We start from the raw sequence: 18,324 nt of genomic DNA, 5'->3' as shown, positions 1-18,324 counted from the left end.
CTGCAGCTCTACTTGCTACTTATAATTTTTTTATTTCTGTGATGGGATTAAATGTGCAGCTACCAAGCAATGAATTTATTATCCATATGGCAGCCTCAAGAACTCTTTCATAGGGAAAGTGCATACATAGATGAACAGGGTAACCTAGGAGTACTTTTCATTATTTTCTGAATTAGTTCCAGAAAAACCAAGTGTATAGATAGCCTTCTATCAAACAGTAACTTATCCAATGGGGTCAACTGATATGAAATGAAGAATACAGTTAAGTTAATAGAATTATGTTATTTTCTACAAATATTTGCTATCAGTTCCACCCAGCCTTTAGTTAGCATTAGTAGCTAAATATTTTTAAGAGAAAATAATCTTATTTATCTACTTGTGTTGGGGATTGAATCTAGGAGCTTGTATAAACTAGACAAGCACTCTGACACTGAGCTATATGCCTAGCCCCAATAAATAAACTTCTAGACAGTGAATGGTTTAGAGAACAATAGTAACCAGTTTTCCCCCTGAAGTTGGATTGTTTCCCAAGGAAAGAATTATTCTGTCTGTTAATTTGGACTTATAATGATGTTCTATGACAGCATACAATAACATTATGTCTCAAAACCTACCAGATTCACACAGCATCATGCACCAAGCAAAATGGTCTCAAGCAACACAGTGCCTATAGTAATTTTCTTTAAAGATTCATTTTGTTTATTTCTCTGCATATGTGTCTTTGCATGTATGTGCAGGGCCCATGGAGGCCAGAAGAGGGTGTCAGATCCCCTGAAACTGGAGTTATAGGTGGTTGTGAGCCACTTGATGTGAGTGCTCACAGCTGTTCAAATAACTAAAAATAAGTGACAGTGAGTTCTCAGCTATGCATTAACTCCCACACTCAAGGTTCAGGGATCATAGTGGAAGAGTGGGTGGGGAAAGTGTAAGAGCATACGGATAAAGAGGAATGCTCTGAAATGCTGTTCCCTGGACAGGACACGGCTGCTGTGCAGATGAACTAACAGGAGCCGTGGTTACCCTCACAAAGCCTGTATAAGCCAGTTAAAACTCCATCACAGAAGGAGAAGGACTCCACCATGGAGTGAGGGGAGCTCCCAAGGCCCCACTTTTGAAGTTATTGGCAAGTGAAGACTGCTGGAGCGAGAGGCACTTTTCTTTAAGGGATGGTCACTGTTGTCTATGTCTCCGTGAAGGACCACACACCCAAGTGTACATGGGCAGCACTAAACAGATTCAATGTACCCCACACACACATACTCACACACAGAGCATCAAGTTGGAAGCAAGACGTATTCTGGCAGCATGGGGGAAATTGAAGGGAATGAGGAAATGAATATGAACAAAATAAATTATATGCATGTCTGAAACTTTAAGAGAATAAGTTTTAAAACCAGAGGGGAAGGGCTTGGTTTCTGACCCAGCAATGCAAAAAGAAGCCCAAACAACAAACACACTCTCCCCAAATAAAAAAATTAACAACAAAAAATTCTTGGTTTCCTTCAGTGAGCAACCAACAGTCACAAGTTAAGCTCCCTTCCACAAAGCTTAGAAGCCAACCAAGCACTTGTATAATATAATAAAAACCATCCATAGCCTAGTGAAAGAGGGCACAGGAATGGAAAGCAGAGTGAATAATCATCCCCTCCCTCATGCTCACAAGAGAAATGCCATCTTTTCTCAGTGCCTACCACAGAACCTTTCAAATTCCAACAAGTCTGCAAAGGAGGCATTCTAGATACAAAAGGAGGATTAGATACAAAAAGAAAAAAAGAAGTAACTTTTCAGGGTGGAGATATGGCTGGGTGGTACAACATTTGTTGCAGTACTGAATTCAATTTCCAGTTTTATAATTGGTAGGGACAGGTGCTGGGGAAATGGCTCAGTCTGTAAAGTGTTTACTGAGCGGGCATTACAACCTGAGTTCAGATCTCTAGCATGCTTGTCAACAGCATGCACTATAATCCCAGTGGCGGGTAGTGGAGAAAGGCAGATTCCTGAGCTCACTGGCCAGTTTGTCTAGCCAAATCTAGCTCTAGATCAAGTGAAAGACTCTGTGTCAAAAATGAAGGTGGACAGGGCTTAACTAAAACACCAGACCTCCACCTGTGCTGCCTTCACATACATAAGCATATCTGCATGGACAAATGCACCACATACACGTGTGCATGTGTGCAGCACACACACGGGGTAGGGGATGGTGACAGAGTATCATTCCGTCACCTTCTCATGTAGTCAATGAAAACAAGAATGTTTTTACTCTAACATGCACTGTGCTTCAGACATTTTCCTTCACAGTTCAGTTCACAGTGATGCTACCAGATATCAAACTTCACTTTCCTTCTACAAGCTGTTACTAGTACCATCAACCTGAGTCGTTCTCTAGAAATACAAGTTCAAATATGAATGAACAGTTCTAATGAATACACCCATTGCAACTTACAATATTCCCACGCCTACACGTTTCAGAATTAGTGTTGTTGGTCAAATTTCTCTTTAAGAGTCAGATTCTCTCTTTCACAAACTCTCAAGCAGGCAAAGTTCCACAAGGTTCAAGAGACCATGTGGCATCAAAAAGAGCATATTTGCCAGGCAGTGGTGACGCACGCCTTTAATCTCAGCACTCGGGAGGCAAGAGGCAGGCGGATCTTTTGTGAGTTCAAGGCCAGCCTGGTCTACAGAGCGAGATCCAGGAAAGGCGCAAAGCTACACAGAGAAACCCTGTCTCGAAAAACCAAAAAAAATAAAAAATTTTTTAAAAAAATAGCATATTTATTTATACTGCTAAGGTCTTAAAGAACAGTATTTCTTTGTTCAAAAACTGAAAATTATCAATAATTTTTATGTTTTAATAAAGTAATTTTATATATATAACATATATATATATAAATATAAAACTATCGCATGCCCTATCCTTATGCAAACATATAAAATAACTTTCTTTTCCACTAAGCAATTAGTCTGTACAGTTTATCAGCTATTATTCCTTAAAAAAAAAAAACTGATTTGGTATGACATACCTTAAAAGTGCCCCAAACTACAATTTGTTGGTATAGTACCTCACACAGAAATGAACTTTAAAATGAACTGAGATTATCTGACTTCATGTAGCTGAAAGAGTCCGAACCATTCATGTGTGATAGGTAAATGTATCTGTAGTTAAAATTATATTGTTTTAAATTACAAGCTCATTTTATGTTTCAAAGTTTTATGGGGTTTTATGTACTGTAAAATCATCTGTATTAACCTCTGACAGGTTTATTCTGTTAAAGAGATTTGTACCTGTGCAATTATACTTGTAACAAAAATCCTGAGTATCATTGTTTGTATCATTTCTTTCTCCCTTTTGGACAATAAACTTCTATAAACATGACCTATCATTTGTGATTTAAAATGTCTTAAAGGGATTACATCAACTAATCCATTTTAATTGTTGCTAATACCCAGCATTTACTTCAGTCCTCATTCACAATTCAAAATAAATGCTTACACCAACTTCCTGCTTACGGTGTATGAAAGAACTCTAAGTGTATGTCCCCATGTATGTCCTTCCCTTCCTCTATAGAGGGTTAGATAATGAGTATTTTAGGCTAAGCGAATCCCAGGGTCTTGGTTGCAACTACTTGTGGAAGTTAGAGCACAAAAGTAGCCACAGACAAGGCATAAGGGACACAGCTGGATTTAGTTGCTATCACTCTGGATTTAAGCTAGTGTAATAATGTGTTGAGTCTTGAGCTAAGTCCTGGAGGAAACATTAAATACTGTGCCACTCCAAAAGACTTGGGCTACCTTAATACTTTGCTTTCCAGAAGAGACCATTCATAGGCATGATGAGTTTATATAGATTCAATATTGAAAACACCATTTTTCACAGAGTACTAATGTCATCGCCCACTGAAATCACGTGCTACCTTCCTGGAAAGCTACATAACTTTCCTAAGTATAACACTATATGATCAAGGACTTACTCTGGCTGCCTAACCTTTCAAATATTCTAATACCGATCTCTCCTACCTTCTTTCCTCAACTTAACCCTGATGTCACTGGACACTGTACATCTTTCTGTCTTCTTTCTTTCTTTGTTTCCATAGAAAAAGTGAGCTCTATATCCCCTATTTTTGCTAGCAGAGTTGGATGCTAACTTCGGTCTCCTTCTCCCTCACTGCTTGCAATACTATCCAAGTCAGACAAGCTGTGTACTTAACCTTCTCGGCCTCTTTCATGCGGCAGCAAAGCTGCATAATATCAATAATATCATAAAAGACTATCAGGTGAAAGATGGGAGGACACCTAAGAAAGTTCTTTTATTTTATTTTTCAATGGAGAGGAGTAACAGTTGCCAAGACCTCCAGTCCCTTTTCTTCCTGCCCTATGTGTTCCTTGGGACTGGAGCAGCCATTAGGAGCTAGAACTGTAGAGCTGCCAACACTGATAACTTTTAACCCGCAAATCAGTACCAGAGGTCATCTCTCTCCAGTTCTTATTAGGTGAAAAACAGACCCTTAAATGAAAATGTCACTGGATTTCTAAATCACTAGTTATGAAAAGTGCTATCCAAGTGTGTTATGAGTTTTCCATAAACAGCATTTCTCTAACATGGAGAGAAAAGCAGCAGAACATGGTCTCTGCCCTGAGGGCTCACATTCTTGGAAGAATGAAGTCAAAACAAGCCAAAAGGGGCCCAAGATGATTATCCATGGAGGGATGGAGAGTCAGACAGATAGACAGACAGAGACAGAATTGGAGAGGGACGAAGAAAGAGTCACAGAAAGAGAGTGACAGAGATAGATACATAAAGAAGCAGAGAGAGACAGAGACAGAGTCAGAGAGAGAAACACATACAGAGAAAGAGAATGGAAAAAGCTAAACACTTTACTATTGTCGAGTCAATAAGCTTTATTAATGTTCTACTCAACAAATCAAATGTAAAAATCCTAACTGTATTAATGTTCTATCATATGCTTCCACTATGTGAAAACAAGTTCAGAACTCATTTTTTATAGTTATAGTTTTGTGATTTTTTCAAGCTACTTAATTTATCTTTATAATTAGAGTTCTCTAATATTTTCAAATGCATTATTATTGTCAATATAGGAGTATGTCTGTCACTTGCAGAATCTTTGAAATAATAACCACCAAATTAGTAATGATACTGCCAATAAAGACAATGGTTCTTTCAAGCATTCACACACTGCTTTTGCTGGCAGATCCATCACTCTGTTTAGGGACAGCTGCTTCTCTCGTTGATCTATGTCATTATATAATTCTATTTGGCCAAGAGAAAAGCCCATAAGTATGGTTATTTTAATTCACATATCCCTCTAAGTAAAACCTTTAAATTTAAATATGTTTGTACTGGGGCTTGAGATAGGATTCAGTGGTTAAGAGTGCTTACTGCCCTTCCAAAGGTACTTAGCACCAATATGGAGTAACTAACAACCACCTGTAACTGTAGTTCCAGGGATCCTTTCTCTGGCCTGCATGGGCACATGTTTCCACACACACACACACACACACACACACACACACACACACACACACACACAAAGCCCCACACATACATATAATTTAAACAGAAAGCAAATCTTTAAAAAAAAAGTGTTTATTTTTATACAAACAATGCACTATGTATCTGGGTACACACATACACACACACACACACACACACACACACACACACACACACACACACTTATACCAGTGCATGCACCCAAACACCTCTAACTTTAAACTGCAATGCATTCTGCTTCATGACATTGCTTGTTGGTATTATGCTATGGTGTAAGCATTTATCAACAACAACAGCTATATATTCTATAAACTGTTGTTCTGGTTTCTAGATTTTTTTTATTCCAGTGTTCACAACAGAATAGGATTTCTTTGAACTGCTTAAACTTTACCTAGGAAGAAATCTAAATATGAGGAAGTTAAGCCTCCCCTATAGCAGTGGGGCAGAATTTAATGAAGACCCAACATTTTGTGGTAATGCCCCAATTTCTTATTGTCTGTTTTGGTTGACAAATCTGTGCTGCACAGAGTAATAACAGCAGCAGAACAGCTGGGTGGCCTTATCAAGCACAAAGGAAGCACTGGCACATGCTGCTAAGTGTCTTTCTGATTGCCTAGAAATGGCAGCACATGCAGATTTATTCCCTGTTATAAATTAGAACAATTATTTCTCTGGAGTTTACAATTTCTTTCCACAAGAGTCGAACTTGCTGTACATAAAATGAAAGAGACTTTCAAAAGGATATCTTCCCTTTCTTTGATGATCAGTTCATTCTGTTCTTCCAACTGCCGAATCTTCTTCTCAAAGGACTCCTGCTCGGTCTTCAGGCGCTCCTCTGTCACTTCCTTTTCTTCACTGATTCTGAAAGAAAGACCAAAAAAGGAAGGAAAATGAAAAGTCAATCAGGAGAAAGCTACATGCCTACAGCTTCATCTCACCCAAACGACACTTCTGACACAGGATTCTAAGGGAGTTCTGTTTTTAATTTACTCTCTCATAAAAGTCTTCAACTTTGCAACATTTATGCTCCACATTTTAAAACATATATACAAGAAGGAAACAGAATCGTGGTCTACATTTTTAATTGAAGCAGTGTCAGACCACAAAGGAACAACAGAAGATCTCAGCCTCTGTGTCACTTAGAGTAGGCCATAAGTTCATCAACAGAGCAATTATCTAAATGGAGGGAACACCTGGACTGGCACCATGAAGAGGACAGAAACTCTGGCAGGAGTGCATGTCCAGTGTGGGTTTGTTAATTCCTAGAAGGAAAACAATGGCTTATGCAAAAAACGTTACCACGGTCATCATTTACGGACTCTTCGGAGGATGTCCTCCAAACATCCACAAACTGTCCTCTTACTTCACATGAAAAGACCTTTAGAGTTAAGTGACAGGACTAATGGTGGTGTCCGAAGGAATGGATTTCTCTTGAAGTCTTCTATTTTACTTTAATTATTATTGCATATTTTATATTTCTCTATACGATAATATTATGTGTTTTAATATCAAAAGCCCTCTGTGGTAGTCTGGACAAGAATGGCTCCCACAGGCTCATATATTTGAATGCTCAGTCATCAGGAAATGGCACTATTTGAGAAGAATTAGGAGGTGTGGCATTGTTGGGGTAGGTGTAGCCTTGTTGGAGGAAGTGTGTCACTGGGGGTGGATTGTGAGGTTTCAAAAGCCCACACCAGGCTGAATCTCGGTCTCACTCTCTCTGACTGTGAATCAGGATGTAATTCTCAGCTACTGCTCAGGTGCCATGTGTGCTGCCATGCTTCTGCCATGATGATACTGGACTAAACCTCTGAAACTGCAAACAAGCCCCAATTAAATGTTTTCTTTTCCAAAAGTTGCCTTGGTCATGGTTTCTCTTCACAGAAGGAAGGTAAGGTTAAGAATTAAATAAATCATATTGACAAGAATGGACTTGAGACACTACCTCTGTTCCCTGGAGACTGTGCCAAAACTTGTGGTAGACCAAGCTTTCTCCTTCCTGTGGACCCTCTTGGCCCTCCATTCTAACCCATTCCCATTCCTTGTGTCAGCCACCAATACCTAGAAGTACTCTCTATCTAGGACCCTTGGTGGCCACACTGGACCTAGAGTTGGGTAGGTGATTCTCACTGTCCTCCTGTCCTCTACTACAATCTCTCCAGTCTCACCCCCAGCTCTGTAATGGCCTGCTTGCACAGGCCTGTCCTTCCAACCTATCTCCATTCCCTGGAGACTCCAAGAACATTGGTGTGGACCCAGCTTTTCTTTTTCCTGTGGACCCCTTCAAGTCTTCTCTTCTAATTCATCCTCATCCGTTAATGTCAGTCCCCAATACCCAGAAACACTTTTAACCTGGGAAAACCAGTGACTACACCAGGCAGGTATTCATGCCATCCTTCATGTTCTCCATTACAATCTCTCCATTTTCATCCTCAGCCCAGTAGTAATCTGCTAGCAGCCTCCCTCCTGTCACCTCAACTCCATTCAACTCCAACTCTAGGTTCAGACTCAGGATCACCCTGGACATCTCATCCCTGTCTTTCCAGATTATTCTCTACCTTGCTGCAACCTACTAACAGAAGCCCCTTTTCCTACCACACGTCCAACTCCCTAGGACCCCACATCTTGGTGTGGATAGGATTCCATTTGTTCTTCGTGAACCACTCTCAGCCTTTTCATCTAGCCCACATCCATACCTCTTTGCCACCCACTGACCTGCAGGAGCACTCTCTACCAGCCACCACACTTTCCTAAGATCAAGAGAGGGCAACAGAAACCAAAGAAAGGAATATCCACCTAACAAAGACAGAACATATATCAACACTATGCTGGCAAGTATTATGTCAACTTGACATAAGCTAGATTTATCTGAAAGGAGGGAACCTCAATTGAAAAAATGCTTCCATAAGATTCAGATATAGGGCATTTTCTTATTTAGTGATTGATGGCAGAGGGCTCAGTCCATTGTGAGCAATGCCTTCCTTGGACTGGTGGTCTTGGGGTTCTGTAAGAAAGTAGGCTGAGCAAGCCATGATAAGCAAGCCAAGAAGCATCACTACTCTATAGCTTCTGCATCAGCTCCTGCCCTGTTTGAGTTCCTGTTCTGACTTTCTTCGATGATGAATAATGATGTGGAAGTGTTAGCTAGATAAACCCTCCCCAAGTTGCTTTGGTCATGATGTTTCATCACAGCATTAGTAATTAAGACAAATACCTAGAAACACCTGAATCCAAACCCCAGAAGTCTAGACACCAGTGCAAAATGACAAACATCAAGAGCTAAGACAATGCCTCTAGCAGAAAGAATCCAGTAAGTATAGTACAATAGGCCCAGAGAAACTCAATATAGCTGAAATATAAGACAAAGACTTCAAGACAGCAATTATGAATATGTTCACAAACCATAAAGAAGATATAAAGAAATCCCATAATGAAGTCTGTGAAAGCAACAGCTCAAGACGTGAAAATAGAAATACAATCACTAAAGAAAATCCAAGCCGAGACTAACTGAAAATGAAAAATTAGGAAGTCAAACAAAAACCTTAGAGGTAAGCCTCAATGACAGAGTGAAAGACAATAAAAAGAGCCTTTCAAGCATGGAAGATAAAGTAGAACAAATGGATACTTCAGTCAAATAATATGTTAAATCTAAAATAATCCAGGCACAGAATATGCAAGAAATCTGGGACACTGTAAAAAGACTAAATCTACAAATGATAGGAATAGAGGAAGAAGAGGAAACCCATTTCAAAGGTATAGAAAAATATTTTCAACAAAATCATAGAAGAAAATTTCCCTAACCTAAAGGAAGAGGTGTCTATCAATGTACAAGTATACAGAACACCAAATAGACTGGAGCAGAAAAGAAATTCCCAACAACACATAATAATCAAAACACTAAACATACAAAGACAGAACATTAAAAGCACAAGAGGAAAAACCAAGTAATTTATAAAACCAGACCTATTAGAATAACACCTGACTTCTCAATGGAGACTCTAAAAGCCAGATGGGCCTGGACAGATGTTCTACAAACTCTAAGAGACCACAGATGCCAGCCCAGACTACTATACCCAGCAAAACTTTCAATCATAATAGATGGAAAAGGACATTCCATGATAAAACCAAATTTAACCCTTATGTATATATTTAAGCAATGTGTATATACAAATCCAGCACTATAGAAGGCACTAAAAGGAAAACTTCCACCTGAAAACTTCCACACCCAAGAAAATACAAGAAACAAATAATATAAGACAATCAAATCAAGAGGAAAAAAAACACACACAATACAACAAAATAATGGAAATCAACAAAGACTCCTCATAATTCTCAACATTAAGGGTCTCAATTCCCCCAATAAAATACTAGATTCAAAAACAGGACCTATCCTTTTCCTTCATCCAAAAAACACACCTTACCATCAAGGACATACATCAACTCAGAGTGACAGGATAGAAAAATATATTCAAGCAAATGGACCAGGAAGCAAGCAGGGGTAGCCATTTTAATATCTGACAAAATAGACTTCAAGCTAAAACTATTCAGAAGAGATCGGGAAAGACACTACATACTCATCTATGGAAATATCCACCAACAGAATACTGCAATTCTAAACATTTATACACCAAACAAAAGGACACACACGTTCATAAAAGAAAAACTACTACAGCTAAAATCACATATTGACCCTCACAGCATGATAGTTGGTAACTTCAGTAACCCACTCGCATCAATGGACAGGTAGGTCATCCAGACAAAAAATAAACAGGGAAACGCTGGAGTTAACTGATGTTATAAACCAAATGGGCCCTACAGATATTTACAGAACATTTCGCCCAAACACAAAATAATATACCTTCTCTGCAATTCATGGAACTTTCTCCAAAATTGACCATACACTTGGACACAAAGTGAGTCTCAACACATATAAGAAAACTGAATAACTATCATGGATTAAAAGCTGGATACCAACAACAATAGAAAGTATACGAATTCATGAAAACTGAATAACTCACTGCTGCGTTGAAAATGTGTCAAGACAGAAATTAAGAAGGAAATTAAAAACATTTTAGGAATGAATGAAAACGAAAACACAACAAACTCAAACCTTTGGAACACATGAAGGAAGTTATGAGGCAAGTTCAAAGCACTAAGTGCCTACTTAAAAAAAAAAAAAAATGGGAGCCATCTCCTACTAGCAACTTAAAGTCAGAATGGCAAAGATCAATGAACACCTGACAACAAATGCTGGGAGAGCTGCAGGGAAACGGGAACCCTCACTCACTGTCGGTGGAAACACCAACTGATAGAGCCAGTATGGAGATCAGTGTGGAAAATTATCAAAGCTGAAAATATATCTGCCTATGACATGAATATACCACTCCTTGGCATATACCCAAAGCACTTGACATCATATTCCATGATACTTGTGCAGTCATGTTCATTGCTGCCCTAGTCACAAGAGCTAGGAAAAGGAAACAATCTAAATGTCCTTAACTGAAGAATGGATAATGAAAAAGTGTTACAAAGACACAATGGAATAATATTGAGCTGTAAAGAAAAATGCAATCATGAACTCTACAGGTAAATGGGCGGAACTTGGAAGAGTTATATTGAGTGAGGTCATCCAGACTTCAAAATATCACATGTTCTCTCACATCTGAAGCTCCTAGCTCTAAATCTTATATGTGAGTACATATCCTGGCTTAACTGCAGAAACTAGTACAATAAAAAGGTGACATGGCCAGGGTGATGTAGAGAGGGAATAATAAAAGAATAGCAGTGTACAAGTTATCTGATTAGGGAAATGGATGTGGGGGTCCCTAATTAGAGAAGAATGAGATAGATAAATACAGAAGAAATAAGAAGGGTAAAAGAGCAGTAAGGACGTCTGAAAAAGGTCAGAAGAAATCACACTATTAACTGTTTACCAAGAAAACAAAAAACCCTATAATATATGTAAGTCTGTGTATAAATATACATGTATAGTTTTAATAAGTTTTCTCATCTAGGCTGACAATGTTCCCTTTAAGAGCCGAGACTACCCAACAAAAACCCTAACACAAGGAATGAGAATCTCCCTTTTGAGTAGCTGGTCATGGTTGTTCAAGAGACTCCTTCAAAATACAGGCCATTGCTATTGTCCTTGGCTGCCCCCCACCCCCAGAGGCGGAAGTTAAGTCCCTATTGCTGAAGACATCAGGGCTTGGAGGCCTCTGAGCTGGAACTGACCTGAAAGCCTCCTACCTGAGGACTAGCTTTCACGGAACTAGAAGTTGCCAAGCTTCCAAAAGAAGGAAGCAAAAAACAGCCCTACTCAGCTACGATGCCTATGAACCACATCAACAAGCATCATGCCATGATAACCCTAAGAATATAGCAGTGGAAAATGTATTTTGGCTATAGCCAGTAGCTCTCTACTTGAACTTAAGACTCACTCACCAAGAAAGAAATCATGCCTGGCACTGGAAATCTAGCCAACTACCCTAGTGAAGTCATGGATCTTAGAGGAGAGAGAACCCACAATCACCATTTTAATAAACCAGCACAATCCCTAAGTAAACTCTAATTATTTGCCCTTATACACACAAATAAATATAGTTCTTACCCCTTATCAATGAAACTTCTCTTTGTAACATATAAAGACCATTATAGAAAATCACAGCCAATCAAAATGCAGAGTTATGGAGCCCAGTCCCAATGGATACATCTACAAAACCTTCCCACACCTAAACCTCAAGGAACATTGTGGACTAAGGAGTAGAAAGAGGAGAAGTGCCACAGGATTGTACGTCTAACATGAGACTGTGCCTCCAAGCAATGTTTGAGGATAGACTCATGAAGTCTCATCAAACATGACTGACCACACTTAAACTGAACCAGAGACACCAGCAACAGACACACCAAAGTAGACATGGTAATGACTGTGAGGTCTCAGTCCTGCACAAAGAACTAAAGGCAACTAAGGAACGCTGAGAGTGGGAGAAATAGTCTTCCCCAGGCAAGAGAACACCAACTGGTTATTCAATAACAAATGGTCAGCCCTGAAAACATACATACAAGTAACAGTATACAGACTGAGCAGGAATATATATATATATATATATATATATATATATATATGTATGTATACACACACACACATATGCATGTAACAACAGCAAAAAAAAAAAAAAAAGAGTCCATGAATTTGAAAGACAACAAGGAGGGATATATCACAGGGTTTGAAGAAAGGAAAAGGCAGGGAGATATGATTTATTTATATAATAATCTTAAAAGTAAAAGAAAAAAAGAATTGGAAAGACCTGTAGACCCCTAAACACACCAGCTCACATTCAAGCAGAATGATATTGTATAACTGCATATGCAACTCTGTGTTTAACTTCAGAGTTAGGCAGAGTTACTGTCCTTCTATTTCCAGTTTCTATTTTTGAGATTATTATATAATTCTATCATTTATCCCTTTAGAGCAAGAACAGCTTCATAGTATACTTCCCGAGAGAAAGGGATGCATGGTTTGCAAACAAACAGCAGCATGGCTAAAAGAAAAATTAATGGATTTCAAAATTAAAATATATTCCAGTGAAAGAGTCTAATTTCCTTTTGATAACTTTTAACATTGTGCAGATATTTAAAATGTACTGTCTAAAAGAATATAGTACTTTAGAAATCACAGATGAAACAATGTTTGCAAAGATTCTAAGAACTACAGATACATATTTCTTATGAATATAGATTCAAAAATCCTTAGCAAGACACTAGCAAACAGAATCCAGGTATATAAAAAAATAATTGTATGTCATGACCAGCTTGGATTTATATTAGGAATGCAAGTCAGTTCAACATTTAAAACTGAAGTGATGTAATGTACCACACATTAAGTAGAACCATAGACAAAAAAGTATATGATTAAGTATAGTAGGTACATAAAAAGCATTTGAAAAAAATCTAAAAGAACTTAATGATTAGAAAAACTTTCAATAAATAGGGAAAAAACCAGATGATACCAATAGACACACTAACATGGAAAGGGGAAATGCCAAAGAACCCCATCCTTAAATAAGAACAAAGGACCTGGGCGATGGTGGCGAATGCCTTTAATCCCACCACTCAGCAGGCAGAGCTAGGCGGATCTCTGTGAGTTCGAGGCCAGCCTGGTCTACAGAGCGAGATCCAGGACAGGAACCAAAACTACACAGAGAAACCCTGTCTCGAAAAACCAAAAAAAATAAAAAAAATAAAAAAAAAAAATAAAGAACTAAGGAGTGCTGAGAATGGGAGAAATAGCCTTTCCAAGGAGAGAGGCCCCCAATTAATTATCAATACCAAATGGTCAGCCCTGAAACATATACACACAAGTAACAGTATATGTATTCAGCAGGTAAACATTTATATACTGAAGGAAAAACTAATATGTAAAATAATAATTTAAGGAAAAAAGCCATGAACTTGAGACAGGGCAAGGGCAGTACATAGGAGAGGTTGAGGGTGGAAAGGGAAGGAGAAGGTGATATATTTCTAAGTGTATTTTAATTTTAAAATTAAAAAATGGGGCTGGAGAGATGCCTCAGCAGTTAAGAGCACTGGCTGTTCTTCCAGAGGACCCAGGTTCAATTCTCAGTACCAACGTGACAGCTCACAACTCTCAGTAGCTCCAGTTCCAGAGGCTCCAACACCCTTACACAGAGATACATGCAGGCAAAACACCGATGTGCATGAAATGGAAAAAAAATAAACTGAAATGTATATAAAAATGAAAGTATTAAAAATATTAAGAAAATTAAAAATGAGAGAAAACAAAGATCATCTATTGAAAACCCATAAAAACACTATACTTAATGGTGAAAAACTGAAGGAATTCTGTTATGTTCAGGAACCACGAATTCAGCACAGTATTAGCTGACAGCCAAGGCAATCAAGCAGTAGAGAGACTTGTATCCAGATTCTAATGGAAGAAACGAACCCATGTCTACTTCGTATTACACAACTTCATATAGAAAACTAAGAAATTATCTGTGACTATATCACCGACTCTCATTTGATGTTGGAAGCTACACAGGGATGGGAGAAAAATTATAAAATTCACTAAAAAATACTATAATAAAGGAGACTGTAGAAAATACAGGCTCCCACAGAAAATTGCAAAAGCCAGCTGTATGTTTATATCCTAGCAGTGAACAACTCGAAATACAATTAAGAAAATAACTCCACTTACAATTTAGTTGTGGGAATAAAATATAATCAGGTAAAATCAACGTAAGGAGTATAAGCCTTAATACCTGACAACTGCAAAACACTACTGAAAGAAATTAAGACTGAAATAAATGAAAGCATGTGAAATGCTGTAACACAAGAGTGGGTCTGGAGAAATGGTTTGGTGTTAAAGCATTTCATTCACAAGCTTGTGGACCTTATTTTAGATCCCCAGAGCGCATGTATATTCCTCTCAATTTAAAAACTCACTGGAAACTACACTAACAAAGATGGTGTGATAAACCTATAGATTAATCAAACAAAACTGGGAGTTCAGGAAAAGTCTCTTTTTTTTAATTCAAAATCAAAACTAATTTTTGAATAAAAGTTGATTTCAACTGATTGATTTTCAGTCACAGTACTAAGAATGAAATCAGACCCATATCTTATCACCCTGCTATGGAATAACGCTTTTGTACACTGGTTTAATAAAACACTGATTGGCCAGTAGCCAGGTAGGAAGTACATGTGGGATAAGCAGACAAGGAGAATTATGGGAAGAGGAAGGCTGAGTCAGGAGACACCAGCTCACCGTCTAGGGAGCAGCATTTAACAGCACACAGGTGAAGCCATGGAACACGTGATGACATATAGATTAACAGAAATGGGCTGAGTTTTAGTGTAAGAGCTAGTCAGTGGAACACGTGATGACATATAGATTAACAGAAATGGGCTGAGTTTTAGTGTAAGAGCTAGTCAGTGGTAAGCCTGAGCTAATGGTGAAGCAGTTTTAATTAATGTAAGCTTCTGAGCGATTATTTTATAAGTGGCCACAGGACTGCAGGAGCTTGGCAGGACTGGAGAAACTTCACACTACATCACCCTGCATAAAAATAAACTTCAAATGGACCAAAGATCCCAATATGAAATCTGAATTGTTGAAACTGCTGGAAGAAAACACAGAAAGCACCTATAAGATATAGGTGCAGGAAGTGACTTTCTGAACAGGACTCCATTTTCTCAGGAATTAAAATCAACAACAGACAGGGCCTTACAAAACTAAAAAGCTTCTTTCTATCTAGCAAAGTAAATAATAAGAATGAACAAGCACAGAAAGTATGAGAGAATCTTTGCCAGCTATATATCTGATAGAGAGTTAATTTCCAAAATATACAAAGAACTCAAAGAAATACTCAAGAATACAAATAACACAACTGAAAATTGGACAATGAATCTGAACACAGAGTTCTCAAAAGAAGTTATTAAAATGACTAAGGACTATTGATTTCAAAGTGTTCAACACCCTTAGCAATTAAGTAAATGCAAATTAAAACTACTTTGAGATTTCATATTATCCCAGTCAGAGTTTCTAGGATCAACAAATGCTGATGAAATGTAGGGAAAGGGGAACTCTCAAACCTGTTGGTAGGACTACAAACTGACACAGCAATTATGGAAATCAGAGAATTCTCAAAAATGTCAAAAGTAGATTTAACAAAGGACTTCACATCTTACTCCACAGATACTTGCTCAGCCATGTTTATTGCTACTCTATTCACAATAGCTAGGAAACAGAAACAACCTAAATGTCCTGCAAATGATGACTGGATAATGAAAATGTGGTACACCTTCACAATAGTATTCAGGTGTAAAGAAAAATAAAATCATGAAATTCGCAGGTAAATGGATGGAACTAGGAAATACTATATTGGTAAGGTAACCCAGACCAAGAAAAACAAATGCAGCATATGTTCTTCTTTCTTTGTGGACCCCAGATCCAAATCTTTAGATGGACTAAATGCAGAAACCAGGGGAGTGTAAAGAGACCACAGGAGGGGGAGAAATGGAGCCCTAGAGAGGACAGTAGGACATAGGAGCTGTGTAGGGCGATAATGAAAAGAATGGGGTGGGGCATTTTAACTGGGGAGGGGAGGAGGGCAATACAGAGGTGAGGGCAAAAGGATACATAACATTATAGTTACTTGAAAAAAACACAGGGAAACATTAAGTTATGATTAATTACAAATACACATCTACTACATGCACACACATACACATTAATTTAAATTAATTTACAACAACTAGGATGATAATGCTCCCCAAGAACCACAAACTATCTAACAAGAACCCTGAGGCAAAAAGTGGAAATCTCATTTTGAGTTGTTCATCAGGGGTGTCCAAGAAACTCTCCAAAAAATATAGGCTATCACTCTTCTACTTGGTTGTCTCCAAGAACTTAACAATTGCTGCAGACACCACACATTTTAAACATAGGACTTGGAGGAATTCAGCTGGAATTGACCTGGAAGCCTCTTCCCTAAGGATTAGCTAGCATATCTGGTAATATGCAAGCTGCCAAGGGAGAAAATCAATCAACAGTCCTACCCAGATGTAAAGCCTACAAACACAACAGTGACCACTATAATAAGGTATCCCCAAAGATGTAGTAGTGGTACTTTATTATTGGAGTAACCAACAGACATCTCATTGGACTTCAGACCAGCTCAATGGTAGGGAATTGATATCTAGGACAATAAATCCAGCCAACTACCTGTGGCCAGCAAGGAAGGTCATGGACCCTAGAGGAGAATCTATTACTGCCACTTTCATAAATCAGAATAACTCCCTACTGCATTCTAAATATTTATCCTTACACTCACAGATAAAGTATGGCTCTTACCCATCATTAAAGAAGCTTCTTTTTATACCAGATAGAGACCATTACAGAAGGAGAGAACAGCTTACTGTGGGGTGCTCAACTGCAACTGATACTTCTACAACACAATCCCTACACACAGGATTCAGGGAGGAGCATGGTGGAAGAGGAAGGGGAAGACTGTGGGAGCCAGAGGACCAGGACATCTGGAGCAAGATTTTGTCTTCTAGATATAATAGTGAAGCTGCACCCATGAAATCTCCACAAAATGGCTGCCTAACAAGACCTGAACAATAACACCACCAGTTGTCATGCTAACATGGATGGGGTAAATTTCACAAGGCCCCAGCCCTAGATGATGAGCTACAGGCAATTAGTGGGTGGTGAGAGAGAGAGAGAGAGAATTAGTGTTCTCCAAGGAGACGCCCCTAATAGGTTATCTGATCCCAAGTGGCCAGTCTTAAACAAATATACATACAATCAACACTATATATGCCCATATATATGTATGTGTGTGTGTGTGTGTGTGTGTGTGTGTGTGTGTGTGCATGTGTGTGCGTAACATTAATAAAGACGAGGTCAGGAATCTGAGAGCTAATGGGGGACACAGGAGACATTGTAGGAATGGAAATCATGAAAATACAGTATTCCTATATGAAGTCATCAAAAATTAGTTTAAAAAAGTACCAAGATACACATTATGAAAAGAAAATAAAATTGTATTTATTCATAGCTGTTGTGATATTTAAGCAGATCCTTAAAAAATCTGCTAATAAAAAGACAAGCCCTGTACCATAATACCAACAGTTGACAGAAAGATCAGTAGTTTTCGGCCACTCTCAGCTATATAGTGAAGTTCAGGCCAGTCTGAGCCACACGAGACCATCTATGAAAAGCAAAGAGTTGGATGGAGGGTTCACCATAGAGTGCTTACTGCTTTTTCAGAAGACCCTACATCAGTTCT

General features: G+C 38.4%; 1 protein-coding gene across 4 annotated transcripts in view; it reads right to left on the bottom strand.

The window, feature by feature from the left end:
* Positions 1 to 18,324, bottom strand: part of Kiaa1328 (KIAA1328 ortholog) — a 266,377-nt gene that overhangs the window by 214,431 nt on the left and 33,622 nt on the right. For all 4 annotated transcript variants that reach the window (XM_059246831.1, XM_059246830.1, XM_059246833.1 and 1 more), the window contains one exon: positions 6,255 to 6,370. In XM_059246831.1, coding sequence (XP_059102814.1) covers positions 6,255 to 6,370 — 116 coding nt within the window. The remainder of the gene's footprint in view (positions 1 to 6,254; positions 6,371 to 18,324) is intronic.

The sequence above is a fragment of the Peromyscus eremicus genome, chromosome 19 (assembly GCF_949786415.1).
Source record: "Peromyscus eremicus chromosome 19, PerEre_H2_v1, whole genome shotgun sequence".
In the NCBI taxonomy this organism is placed as follows: domain Eukaryota; kingdom Metazoa; phylum Chordata; class Mammalia; order Rodentia; family Cricetidae; genus Peromyscus; species Peromyscus eremicus.
The sequence above is the reverse complement of the archived record's forward strand: the minus strand, read 5'-3'. Positions and strand labels throughout refer to the sequence as shown.